At 38.1% G+C, this 13,841-nt stretch overlaps 1 protein-coding gene across 1 annotated transcript in view; it reads right to left on the bottom strand.

Moving 5' to 3' along the window:
• Window positions 1–13,841, bottom strand: part of BBS2 (Bardet-Biedl syndrome 2) — a 1,992,563-nt gene that overhangs the window by 191,099 nt on the left and 1,787,623 nt on the right. Inside the window, exon 15 of the mRNA XM_044079541.1 lies at window positions 3,099–3,211. Within this exon, the coding sequence (XP_043935476.1) occupies window positions 3,099–3,211 (113 nt within the window). The remainder of the gene's footprint in view (window positions 1–3,098; window positions 3,212–13,841) is intronic.

Genomic DNA, 13,841 nt, shown 5'->3' with positions numbered 1-13,841 from the left:
GGAAACTGCCCAAAGCAATACCTTTGGGATTTTTGCAACATCACAAGACTCCCACTATTGGCAAGGTCTTGTCCTTTTTTTGCTCTTTACCAGTTTCTCTTTCATGTAAGGTCCAAACAGTGATGGTATATCATAAGGAGCATTAGTCAAAGATGTCTTGAAGTTCTTTGCAGTGTTGCAAAACCTGGACCAAGCATAGTGCTTTGTTGTAATCACTGTCCTAGCAGCTCTCACCACTGCACTGTGCTACAGATGCAGGGAGAAGGTCGGTACATTAAGCATGATAGACACCTACACTTCTAGCTGTCTACGAATATCAGGGGGTTAAACTGTCTTCATAGTGTGTCTAGTATTTGTTTAGCAGTTCATGTGGGTCAGTCAGGTTAGTTTAAGGAGCATACAGAGAAAGTACTCAACATAAAAACACCCTTCCCCATCATGTCCACTGTCCTAGAGTCCTTATCGGGCAGATAGGCAGTCAAACTCTCACCATAGGACTCCCTCTAGGTCACAACTGCTACCACTCCTGAGTCAGCAAGAGGATACTTACTCCAATAATCTCCCCTTAGGAGGGCACAATATCTTGCCAGACTTCTTTGGGAAAGGCTTAGCCACATCAGGTTCTCATCTAGCCCTTCCCATCACCAAGTCTATCATGTGGCCCACAGGGGGCACTCACCCTCAATGTAAATAGGGATCTTTGAAAGAGGGGAGTCTATGGGCCAAAATCCCTTTCTGTCTCCTTAATTACAAAAGTTCCCCAAATCTGAAGTATTCCACAGGAGACTGCATGGATCCCTCGTTATCAAGGTTTAAATGAGGGGTAAGAGACTCTGCAGGGGATTTTGTAGTCCTCCTTTTCCACATTCTCTTCTGGGGTACTTTGGGTGGGAAGTCTTCCAAGTGGCTACAGAATGGTTCTGACCCCGATGGGTGCCTTTTCCAGAAATCTTTTGAAACTAACTCTCTGCAGATGAAGCTCATGATTGGTGGCCCAAGTGTGTCCATGGCTGGAGAAAAAGTTTGTGCTGGATTTGTTCTGTCAGGACATGAGGTCAATCCTTCCTGGACTTCAACTGTCTAAGAGATTTGTATGAAAGCCGACAAAGTTTGCAATGAAGCCAATGTAGACAATGAACAAATTGACATCGGAGAGAGTCTGGAATCAAGAGACAGTGGTCCTGAGATAACCCATGGATCCAAAGTTGGGCTCAGAACCAAGACACTGAACACCAAAGTGACAGATACCATAAATAGTCCAGATGGGGTTAGCGCCAACACTCGCATAAAACACTCAGTGTTGAACTTGTGGTGCCTAGTCACTCTCGGTACAGTGGGGTTGGAGTCGAGAACAATGTGACCAATGCAGTGACGGCTGAAGAGTTGAGCCCTCTCAGTACCAACATATACTGCACCAGTAAAGTAGTCTGCTCTGAAGCTCTTGGTGCCAAAAACAGGTCCATGGAAGGAGCAGAAATCAAAACATGGGATTCTACCTGTCTATCCCAGAGACCAAGGGGGTGCAGTAGGATACCTACTTCAATATGAAGTTTGATGAAGGGCATCATCATGCATTACACATCATACTACATGGAGAGACTCCTGACAAACCTTACTGATGAGATGGAAAGGGCACAGGAAGGATTAGACTCAAGGTATATAGAGATATGTTTCTTAAAGAAAAGTTCCCTGCTATTTTATTTGGAGAAGGGTCCTAAATTAACCAGTATTTCTGCTACTCCCTGAGAGGGCAGCTTGACAGAAGCCTGAAAGGTGGACATCCAATGAGGTTCTGAGTGCTTTTGTGGCTGTACTCACTGCCTGCCCTGTATGGCTAGCTGAGACTCTAAACAGATGGCTTGGGTGAAGACAACCTGATGCCAGTGGTCTGTGAGTATTCTTTTACTTTTTTCTCCTTTTCTGTCCTCCTTCCTAGATTCATCTTGGAAAGAAGTCCCTTTATTATCAACTTTTTCTTTCTTCCAGGGTCCTTCGGCAAAAGGACTTGCAGATATAGCAAGGTTATTTGAGATGATCTAGCCCCAGGCAAATAACACAAGAGTTTATGAGTATCCTGGGGTGGGATCTTGTTCAAAGGTGTGTACTAGGCTAATGGCCCTGGGGCCTTTACCAGCCTAGCCATAGGATTACCCTGGTATAGTGCCACCCCTGACCTTAGTTCCCAGTGCCTCTGTCGAGTAGAGCCACTGGAGTTATCCCTGGGGTGAATTTTCTGTTTCCATCCAGTCATCAAGGTTTCTCTTGAAGATGGCCAGCAAGGTACTCTCCTTGACATGTATGGGAAGTCTTTTCCATAGCATGGGCAGTCTCTGGGTTATGAACCTGTCCCTCCAGCATGTTCTGTTAATTGTGGTTATGAGGTTGTGGTCTCTGGAGCGTGTTGTGGCCACAACAGCCAGATTTGTGAAAGCCTGTGGCAGTTTCCACTTTGAAAGACAAAGGTAAACCCAATAGAGAATGCCTACAACAACAAACCCTTAAATCTTACACTAGAGAAAAAAAACTTTAAATGGGAATGCTACTGGTAAATAGTAAAGGTGTGAGTGTGTGTGTGTGAGATTTTTTTTTTTTTGAATGGTTTGAAAGGTCGAAAATGGGAGTGGTGAGAAAAAAGTAATACAAGTAGAAATATCTATAACTCGGGAAAGATTAATGTTAATTTAGAATAAATGCCACCTCATGTCTCCCCTGAAAAGAGGCTACTAGTCAACAAAGAATAAATAAATAAAACATAAACAAACATTATCAAACTGAAAGGCAGAGGAAAACTACCACAGCATTGAAAAATTTCATCTTATCTACTCAAGTTGCAGTTCAGCTTTTTTGACAGGAATGGTGACAAACAATATGTGATATAAACAGACCAGTAGTGCCACATTGTTGGAGGCAGGGAGAAACGTGAGCTGTAGGAAACAGTTTACCATGTTTGTGCCCAGTTCGGAGCAGTGAAGTGGACGGAATGTGTAATGGAAGGTCAATACTTTTGTGGAACAAGACTTTGAAACACTTCTAGACATACTCCTCTCAATGATGCAACAGACTCAGTTAAATGACAGTAAAGAAACAAAGATAATTACATGTCTGCCATGAGGCGTGCATCTTCAGCTAGCACTAACATGCTTCGAATAAGGTTGGAGTGATCGGCCATCTCAGCAGTTAGTTTCTGATGTACTGAGTGGTAGTCATCCACCTGTGAATAAAAAAGTTTAAGCAGACGGTCTGAGTCATATTTTAAAAATAAATAAGATGCTATTAGTAACAGTACCAGAAATTTAGACATATACTGGCTTTTGCAAATTTATACAAGAATTTTATATCTTCATCTAAATTTCACAACATATAGAATACATAAATAATTCAGTTAGTCTTGCTGTTGGCTGTTAGTTCCAGCATTTTTACTTGGGACTCTTGATGAATTGCTTCACAAGGCTTTGACACTGTTCTGGAACCCTATGCATGTAAATTATACAGTATGTACATTGTTAACTCTCCTTCAATGATACTCAATTTATTGTGATTTTTGAAAATACCATCTTGATAAAATCATTGCATAACAGGGATGGACATTGTTTTAATGTACAAATGCTATGGGATTAATAATTCTGATTCTCTTCAGTTGTTTTGTTACAAATGAAATGTGACCTTTGGTAACACAGTCTGCATTTTCAGAGTAAATATTCAAACATAATCTACTACTGCTAATAGACGTTTTATTATCAAAGCAGCCCAGCTGGGCAGTTGCTCCATCCTTTGCCTCTACTATCTTACAAATTCCCTATTCCCCTCCACTACATTCCACCATCCAAGAAGGGACAACAATCAGCAGGCTCACTATCCTCTGCACTTCTCAAATCTAAAGGTTTAGTGCATTATATTTTACTCAACTCATTCTCTTACTTAATTTTGTCACTATTTTTGTGTTTTAGCTTCTCAGCCCTTACCCTCAGAATTCTGTGAGCAAACAATGTTCTGTTACCCCTCCTGTCACCCGCTTCATAAATTCTCAGGACCTTCAATCTGTCTCCTACTCCACAGCCTCAATCATCCCTCTTGATCATTGATCTTACCATCTGTGAACTATTCAAGTCAGCCATCCTCTCTCCTGATCTGCACAGTGCTTTGGGAACTGTTTACCATTATCATGAACAAAAGAAATGGCAGGTAAGAAAAAAACTTGCTAGAGATGAGAACAAAATACAAATTATGTGAAAGTGATGGGTTGCAAAGAAGGCAAAAGAAAATACAAATGCCTTTTTAATACATTCTGAGACTAAGAAGCAGAAAATGATATCCAAGAATGTACAGGTACTTTCCAAGCTCCCCCTACTAGAAATAAGACCTATCCTGGGGTGTATGCCATTAGACCATTCTGTGCTTCTCTCACACCTTTCCATTTATATTTTACCCATGCTATGCTTTTGCAGTTCTTAGTAAGAGTCTGACGAGAAAAAATGCTAGCAATTAAAACAAGGCTAATTATCTCTCACCCTTGTCTTTCTTCATCTGAATGGCATTAATTAGAATTCCAAGAAAGGAACACTTAAAAACTTACCATAGAAATCTCATTTTACTTGAAACACTAGTGATACACTCTTTTCCAAGAAAGGATAAGGAGGTTTTCACAATTGTACTGCTTTCTTCAGCAACATAATACTGTAAGTAAAGCATTTGCATTACTTTTCATCAGTAATGTATACAGTTTTTACAGACATGGCTTGTATCCAGCTTAAATCAAAAATAAATTTCAGCATGCTCTAACATTTCAGGATCTGTTTTAGAATCTTGACATGAAAGCTACTAGCTAATCTGACAATCAACAATGACACCATATAATTCCAGTATTAGCCAAGACAACACTCTTTTTTCACACATCACAGTCACATTACAGTAGATGTAAACTGATAAGCTTGTTAGTTTTTTCAAATCCCAACTGATATTTATCCTCCTTGTCAATCTTGTATCCTGACTACCCCCAGTATTTAATGCAATCGTCAGTAATATGAAAGAAATTCCCAACCATTCCTTATTATATATCAAATATAATAATTTATTTTCCCCTACCAAATATGTAAACATGTAATCAGTGAAGACAATTAGGGCAGCCCATCCTGAGTGTCAGTATCTTGACTCTGAAATTGTGGCATGTTCCCAGTATCCCTGTGGCCAATACTACTGCAAAAGGAAAACCATCTTTGCATTTTCTTCTTCTGAAAATGTGAATTTATACTGTTAGCATTTCCCCAACCCCTTTACACATAACATCCCCACTATGGATTCAATCTCTCCACTATATTTGTGAACAAGAAATGGCAAAATAAAGGGTCAACACCCCCACTTAAAGTTTTATTACACCTGTCATATCAAAAGTTAATGTAGTTAGGTAGCCACATAAAAAGGACATATTCATATAGTAGACAAACCAGTTTCCCTGTCTCAAAGAATTCAACAGCTGACCAGATTGCCTAGTAGGTTTGGTTCCCTCACTGTACAGTAGAGAGTTGATTTTTCTGAAGTAATTGGGACCTACGGCAGTTCAGATAATCAAACTTATAATTGAACCAGATAAAAAACTTCTAAAACCTTGTTTTGTTTTTTTCTGTATGCAGGGAATACACTTTTCAACCATTCAGCGATTCCAGTGAATAAAGAATATTTTTCACACACGAGTGGGCTACAATCTGAAAACACATGTACAAGTGAATGCATACAACATTTACATATTCAGACTTGATGATTTTTCCTACCTGAAAAATTTGGGTTTGTATAATCGACGTTCGGATAATCAACTCCCTACTAATATCTGAATTTTGTTAAGTACGTCCACAGAATATCTGAATTTTGTAAGTATGTCCACAGAATGCAAACTTATTTCCTTTCACTTTCTTGCTTAAAAGAAAAAAAAGTATAAAAGAAAAAAAATTGAAAAAAAGGAAAGAAGACATGTTGCTGAACAGAACAGTTCGGCAGAAACACAAACTACCTCAGGCATGAAGAAAGAATTTGTCATTAAAGATACTATGGAAAACTGCACGTCTCTTTACACATTAATACTGCTACTAAGAAAAGGGTTTCTCAGGAAATGTATTTGAGGTCGGATGTAATGACAGGTTAGACGAAAAAATCTCTCTCTCTCTTGTAACCCCACAGCAAACCCCACCCAAATACCACCCACCATTACCCAGTTGATGATATCAATGAATAATTAATTAATATTTATGAATATCCCAAGCTGAAGCTCATCAATATTCACTAGGTAATCAAGTGAATTGTAGTAATATAATAAACGTTTGTAATTAGCCTTAGATCTTCCAAGGTAAGATTTTAACACTCAAGGTTTAGAAGTACCATGCCAAGCTGCTGAGACCAAAGTCTGTTCAGCAGCAGCAGAATTAACGAAACAGCCACTGAAATGTTTTTTTTTTAATTACTTTTCACAGCATTCGCAGGCTCAGGAAGGTTGAAAGAAAATCACACATTCAGTTTTCACTCTGACTGACAAGACATTAGTTACCAATATTTGTTCTTGATAAGCCAAGAACAGAATACAGGAAGCAGGTAATTCCATTAAGACGTGAATAGATTGGGGGGGTCAAGAAATGAGGGATTTTGGTTGCAGATACTTAAGGAGAATAACAACCATACAGATTTTATATATATATATATATATATATATATATATATATATATAAAGCTGCAGAAAGTATTCCAAGAACTATGCCAACATGGGAATGGAAAAAAATACATTTTGCCAATAGGTATGACTGTAAGTAGGGGTACAGAAAATAAGGTAAGAAGGGGCTGGAACTTACTGGGAAAAACTTGCAAAGGAACCAGAGTACTGGGACCAAATAACTAGAGAGAGAAAGTAAGAGTGGGTTGAGACAAAGAAGTTTGGACTGCAGGTTAGAGACTGCCCTCCCTACCAGGGATTGATATTAAGAGTACAGGTAAAGAGAAAGGGACAGGGGAGACCTAAGTGAAAGACCAGCTCTAGCAGAGTTTTTAGATGAACCTAGAACAGAAGCTGCTGTGAAAAAGGAGATAATTAGAAGGACATATCAAATATTGCTTGACAACTATAAAAATCAGAGGAGGTTAGAAAAGATCCTCAAGGGACCACTCGTGAGGCATAAGAATGCAATGACTCAGCTTGTCTGCTAGAATACCAGTCTGACATGGTATGTGTGTTGCTATAAAAAAGCATTGAGAAGGCATTGCCCATTGGTATATGCTCATGCCCTCTTGATATAGCAGTAAGAGCAGATTCTCTCTGTTTGTTGATGTACCACATCACAAAAGTGTTATCTATCTGGATAGAAATTGCACATGGGGGAAGGAAGTCCTGAAGTGCTTACAATGCTAGGAAGACCATCTTCATTTCCAGGATGCTGATGCAAAAATGGTCCTCCTCACTGATCCTCATTCCTTGAACTGTCCTCCCCTCAAAATGAGCCCCCTCCATGGGAAGGCATCTGTAGTCATTGTCGACATGGAAGGATGAACAGACAATCATGAACTATCAAGGGAGAAGTTATCCACCAAAAGATATGACAAAGGCTGAGGGTGGATATCCTGACTGGATGGTGAACAGGATTTTTTATATATTTTTTAACCAATAAACATCTTTACTTAATTATCACTTATGACATACAATCATACATTTATATAAAATGAAAAAACATATTGACTCAATCCCACTATCAAGCATTTTACATCATAAACCACATTGGCATAATTTTAGCTGCAAGCATTATACATCACTTATAATCTACCCAATCATTGTCAGTCAAACATTACATAGCTCATTCAAACTCTGCCTTCTTTTAAACCACAGTCCAATCTTGTATGTATTGTTTCCACAATTCTCATTTTTTTCCTATGTAATTTGTTATTGCCTTTTTCTAAAGATCCTAATTCTAGTTGTTTTATCTCTGTTACTATATTCACTAGTTCTAGTACAGCTGGTTTAGACTTTGATTTCTATTTTCCAGTAATTGCTTTTTTGGCAGCCACCATAATTAGACTCATCAAGGCCTTACTATGTCTAGGCAATTCCGAAATCATTTCCCTAGTTACACCAATTTGCTCACCCAGTATCTCTGACAGAGTAGTCTGTACGGAATATTTAAAGTTTCCCAACTCATTACACTCTCAGAAAATATGTTCCCAGTTACCTCTCTTCCCTGTTATACCTCCAACATTTGCTGTCTACCTGAGGAAAATTTCTCTCCGAGTCTACTTGGGATATAAAAATATCTAATGCAAACATTTCCAAGAAAAATCCTAACTCTTCTAGATTTTGTTGCATATTTGGGAGACAAACTTATATATAGATTGTTTTCTTTTTGAATTGCTTATACAGTCTCTGTTCTCAATCCTTATCAACCTCCCCTGATTGATTCTTGTAGTTATCATGCAATATTTTATATGCTCTACTAATTATTCCTTTTTTAACAGCAAAGTCTTGTTCTAGATTCTATTAAAAACTGCACCAGTGCTGGTCTTTAATTTAAGACCCCTATTTCTTTCTCTTTTCCTATAGTCTGATATCAATCCTTGAAAGGGAAGGCAATCTCTAACCTGCAGTCCAAATAAATTCTTGGCATCTTCTCATTCTATCACCTTTCCCTCTCTAGTTATATGCTCCCAGTACCCTGGTTCTTTTGCCAGTTTTGTTCAATAAATTCCAGCCCCTTTTTGCCTATTGTCTTGTGTCTCTAACTGCAGTCATCCTCATCAGCAGAATCTCCTTTCTTTCCCATGTTGGCTTAGCTCTTAGAATTAAACCAGGAATCTCACAGGGATGTGACCAAACTGCAGCTATAATCCTGTGGTACTACTAAACGACAAGAGTCGAAATTAAAATTCCATTTATTATAGAAGTTAAAATGTGTTGAGTGTGTTCGTTCCAAAAACTTACAGGAACTTCATCAGAACAATTTTCACAATACAAAGTCTTAAGATGGAATTGATGGATATATAATCATTAAGCCCCAGATAACTAGTTGTATTGAGCAAAAATCTGCCATTTAAATTTGCATTTATTTAAATGTTCATCTATGATAAAACCTCCTAAATCATTTATAATTTGCTCCAGCATTAAAAACTCAAATATGTGTTCAGTGAAAGACTGAATGTGCTTATATAATGCATTTGTCATTCTAGGATGCAATTCATTGCTAAATACTTGGATTATGCAGTAAAGGGTTGTATAGGGAAGTTATCTTACATATGCAAAGATTCCTGGGATTTGTTAAAGAAAATAAATGAATAGGAATTTGTTGCAGAAGGCATTCTTGTAACCACTGATGTAATGAGTTTATACTCGGTCATCCCCCCTCTTGTCATAGGATTACAGTGTTTTGAAGAACAACTGTTTGTTTTGTCTGACTTGGGTAGTGATAAAATCAATGCAGTAGTGGCCCTAATGAACTTTGTGTTAAAAAATAATTTTATTTTCTTCAGTAATTATTACAAACAGGTAAACAGGGGTGGCGAAGGGGGTGGCTTGCGCCCCCCCAGTTTAGCCAACTTAGTCATGGCCCAATGGGAAAAGGACTATTTATTCAGTAGCCAGTATAAGGAGTTGTGGTCACTATACACAAGCTTGCTGGATGATATTTTTTTTTAATTTTGGACAAATACTTATGATAAATTGAGTTTTTAGATTATATTAACAATACTGTTGAATTCTTAAAGTTCACATATAAAAGTGATTTAAATAAAATAGTATCACCTGACATTGAACTAACTAAAAATACTGTGCAGTCATGTTTCATTTCTAATATACACTAGAGATATGTATTTACATTTTAAAAGTTGCCATCCGTATTGTCAGAAGAAAGCTCTAGTCAAGGGTCAAACTGTTTGTTTGGCCTACATGGTTTCTGATTTCAGTACCTTTATCACTGAATGGAGATGTTTATAAAGAGAGGTTATCCATTAAGTTTTTTAGTAGACATGAAAGAAGTCATAAATAAAAGTAGTAATGGGTTTTACGCCTCTATTTTAAGTACTAATTTGGTCACTAATAACAGGGTTCAGTTAGTAGAGATGGACAGTGCAAATCCATTTGGTGAAAATAATAAAACATTATTAATTAGTACTTATTCTATTGACAGTAAAGCTGCTGTCCAGTGCTTAAGAAATTGGAGCATTTTTAGGAACGATAGCACCGTTCTTGACAAGTTGGGTAATAGTCCAGCCGTTGTATGCAGGAAGAATAAATCCTTTAAGTATTGGCTAGAAAATGGAAATACAAGTTCTGATTGGTTTAGCAAGAAAAGAAAGGGTATGTTTAAATGTGGACGTTGTCCGCAATGGCCATATATTGCAAAAACATTTTTTTTTACTTTGGCCCATATATTACAAAAACATTTTTTTTTACTTTGGCTGAAAAAACATTCAATATAAAAGGCTGTTACTCTTGTAATTTCAAACAGGCTGTTTCCTGCATTTTATGTAGGAAAAACTAACTGATAACTAAGAAGCCATACATATGAGCATGTGCCGGATATAAGGAATAAAAAAATGACGAATGCATTACACAGGCACATTCAATTCTTCACTGAATACAAATTTGAGTTTTTAGTGCTGAAGCAAATTATAAATGATTTAAGGGGATTTATCATAGATGAACATTTAAATAAATGGCAGATTTTGCTCAATGTAACTAGTTATTCAGGGCTTAATGATTCTGTATCCATCAACTCCTTGTTAAGACTTAAAAATTATGAAGTGTTTTCACTGATTGCAAAGTAAATGTTGCTAATTTTCACTGTTTGCTAAGCATCTGTTCTGCTTGTTCTGTTTTCTCACCAAGCAGTGTTTCAAATAAGTGATCTGTTTGCTGTTTAAAACATTCTTTAGTGTCTTCTTACTGTTTAACTCATTACAACCGAGTGCACCTCCAGGCATTTCTGCAGTTACGTCCTACTGTGTCAGGTGTCAAATATTGCTTGTTCATATTTGCATTAATAATTCCAAAACCATGCTATATACAAGGTATCAGAATAATGTATTTTGAAGCATGCATGATGGCAAACACAGTTGTATTGATATTTGACCTCTGTCAAGGAGTATTCATTAGAACTCTAAGGTCATAACTTCATTTTTTAAAAGCTCAGGTCATACCCACTGGGAGTTAAAGGTACACACTCAAAAGAGCTGTACTGAAAGGAATGAGTTAAAACATTTTTAGTCTCTCTCTGCTGATTTTCCTGCTGTTTAAATTAGTTTTAACATTCCCTACCTAAATTAGTGTAGCTACCAGCTGTAGCATAGTCCAGATGCAGGTTTTCTGCATCTGGGTCTGTTTGCAGCGGCTGCTGTATTCTGAGCACATTTTCCAAGCCATCTTTTATTAGAAGGGGCCCTTCTGCACCCTTGTGAGAGAAGTGTGCTGAGTGGAACCTGTCTGGTGAAGGGTAACTGGTCTAGGGCTTGGGATAAGCACCCTCCTTGGTTTTTGTAAAATTTTTAAAAGTTTTTTTAAGTTTTCAGCTTTTGTTTAAGGCCTGAGTTTGAGCGGGCTTCTCCTTGTTTGTGCCTTGTGCAGCACTGTACACTGCCACACAATTGTGCGCCATAGCTGAACAGGTTCTTCCCTTAGATACAGCTGTAGTACATTAGTGCAGTCCTCATCTTTAGTACATTTCCGGTCTAAGAAGTATTGCTAGTGAGCTGTAACCTATTAAACCACCAGCCAAAAACCCCGTCAGAAACACCCATCTACAGAGCACCCCCTAGATCAGTTCTGAAAGCACTCCCTTTGTGATAACAGTTCTTCAAACCTAGCATTATGGACAGTTGGACTACCCTTGCTTCTCCTGCCAGCCTTGTTGACTTGAGTCTACTAAGGCAGTGTAGCAACTGCCTCATGTACACTGACAACCCTCTACTAATAGCTCACTCTAGTACAGAGTGAAAGATATGCATCTACATCAGGAATCTTGAATCCATACTCTCTACCACTTGAAACAGCAACACTGAAGAGGTTGTCAACTCACCCACCACTACTCATGCACATAGTACCACTATACTCATACACAAAATGCGTTTATATTACGCTGTTGAAAACTCAAACTGTCGACAGCGTAATAATTGACAAGAAAATGTCGAAATCCCCGAACATCGAACACAAAAAACACCCAAACACAACACAAATTGCCCTATCCCCTGCACCACCCACACACCCCATTACTTAAATATACCAACTCCGAGATTGCACTACATTGCAGTAAATGGAAATCTCCCTTTACGGAGATTTCCATTTACATGTGTGATGACTTTCGCTTTCGACATTTTGGTGCAGACAATATCAGCTTCGATATTGTCGGCCTTTGACAGGGTGAAGTAGACCCCACATAATATGCATCCAACACATAAATCAACATGTTTGAAGGTTCCCTCAATAAACTTACCAAAACAACAAAGACCTCCAAAACACAACTGCTACAGCTAACACAGTTCCCACTGCACCCACGACACACAGCAACATCAGTGTCTCACCTACCAAGCCCTTAAGGCATATCACTTATAAACCAAATTTTCTTGTTATTGGAGACTAGTTAAGACAGGCCAACTCCATGGAGTTACTCCAAGTTTAGATTACTGTGGGTAAGACCCCCATTCAAGTCATAACTAGTTATAGATCCCCCACTATGGATCATGATGCGCACGAGGCCTACTTGACCAAACTGGAGTCAATTCAAATATTGCCAAACACTCTGGTTATGGGGGATTTCAATTATAAGCACCAAACAATTCCTCCTGCATGAAAGGCAATTGCACAGCTCCACAAAGCAATTACATCAAAAATGACAATGAGCCAGCAAACTGTGACCTGAAAAAAGTTTATTAATTAAAGCAGCATAAAAAACAAGTAACCAGACCGTTTCAGTTGGTAAGAAACACAGCCTTCATCAGTGTAAACATAAAAAATCAAATGCTACTGTTTATATACCTGCATCAACACCTTCATTTGTTCATTTAAAATTGCTCATTAAGACCAGGTGGAAATAATCCACCTAGCTTTACAATCCATTCTAGAATGGAATGCCAGCCTGTTTTGTTTAGTTTATTACCCTTTACCACATCAATAACCATAAATGTAAATTTAGCGGATTTGTGTAGCATACAATGTTTATATAATGCACTGTTGGATTTTTTGTTCTTGATGTTACTTACATGCTCTGAGATTCAAAGCCTGAGAGGCCGAGATGTTTGGCCAATATAGAAAGATCCACAACTGCATGTGGCTAAATATTCCAGCCAATCACTGCTGCAATTGGCAACAAATTTTATGTCATACACCATGCTACAGTTTTTGCTCGTAAACTGTTTGGACTTAGAAATTTTATCACAGTTAATACAGTGGCCACATAGGAATCATCCAATCAAAGGTTCACCTGTAATGGTAGTTTGTGTCACTTCAGACCAGCTTTTATCATGAGAATGTTTGTAATTATTGAAACAGGATGCCAAATTTTTGCCTTTGCGAAATGAAAACAGACACCTACCCGGCAACATATTCAATAGCTCCTGATCACACTGTAATATGTTCCAATGTCTGTATATGCTGTTGATAAGTACATCTGAATTCCTTGCATATGTGGCGACAAATCTAATGGGTTGTGGGTTATGTTCATCCCGTGATTTATAGGTCAACAGATCCTCCCTGTTCAATGTGTTTGCCCAGTTGCTGGCCCGCAGAACATGTCCCATATGATATCCCCTGGATTTGAATCTCCTAGTCAAATCTTGTCTGTGTTCTTGAAAAGTGGGTTCCTGAGAACAAATACGCCTCATTCGTATGTATT

The sequence above is a fragment of the Protopterus annectens genome, chromosome 8.part0 (assembly GCF_019279795.1).
Source record: "Protopterus annectens isolate FY-2018-M chromosome 8.part0, PAN1.0, whole genome shotgun sequence".
NCBI classification, from domain to species: domain Eukaryota; kingdom Metazoa; phylum Chordata; order Ceratodontiformes; family Protopteridae; genus Protopterus; species Protopterus annectens.
The sequence above is the reverse complement of the archived record's forward strand: the minus strand, read 5'-3'. Positions and strand labels throughout refer to the sequence as shown.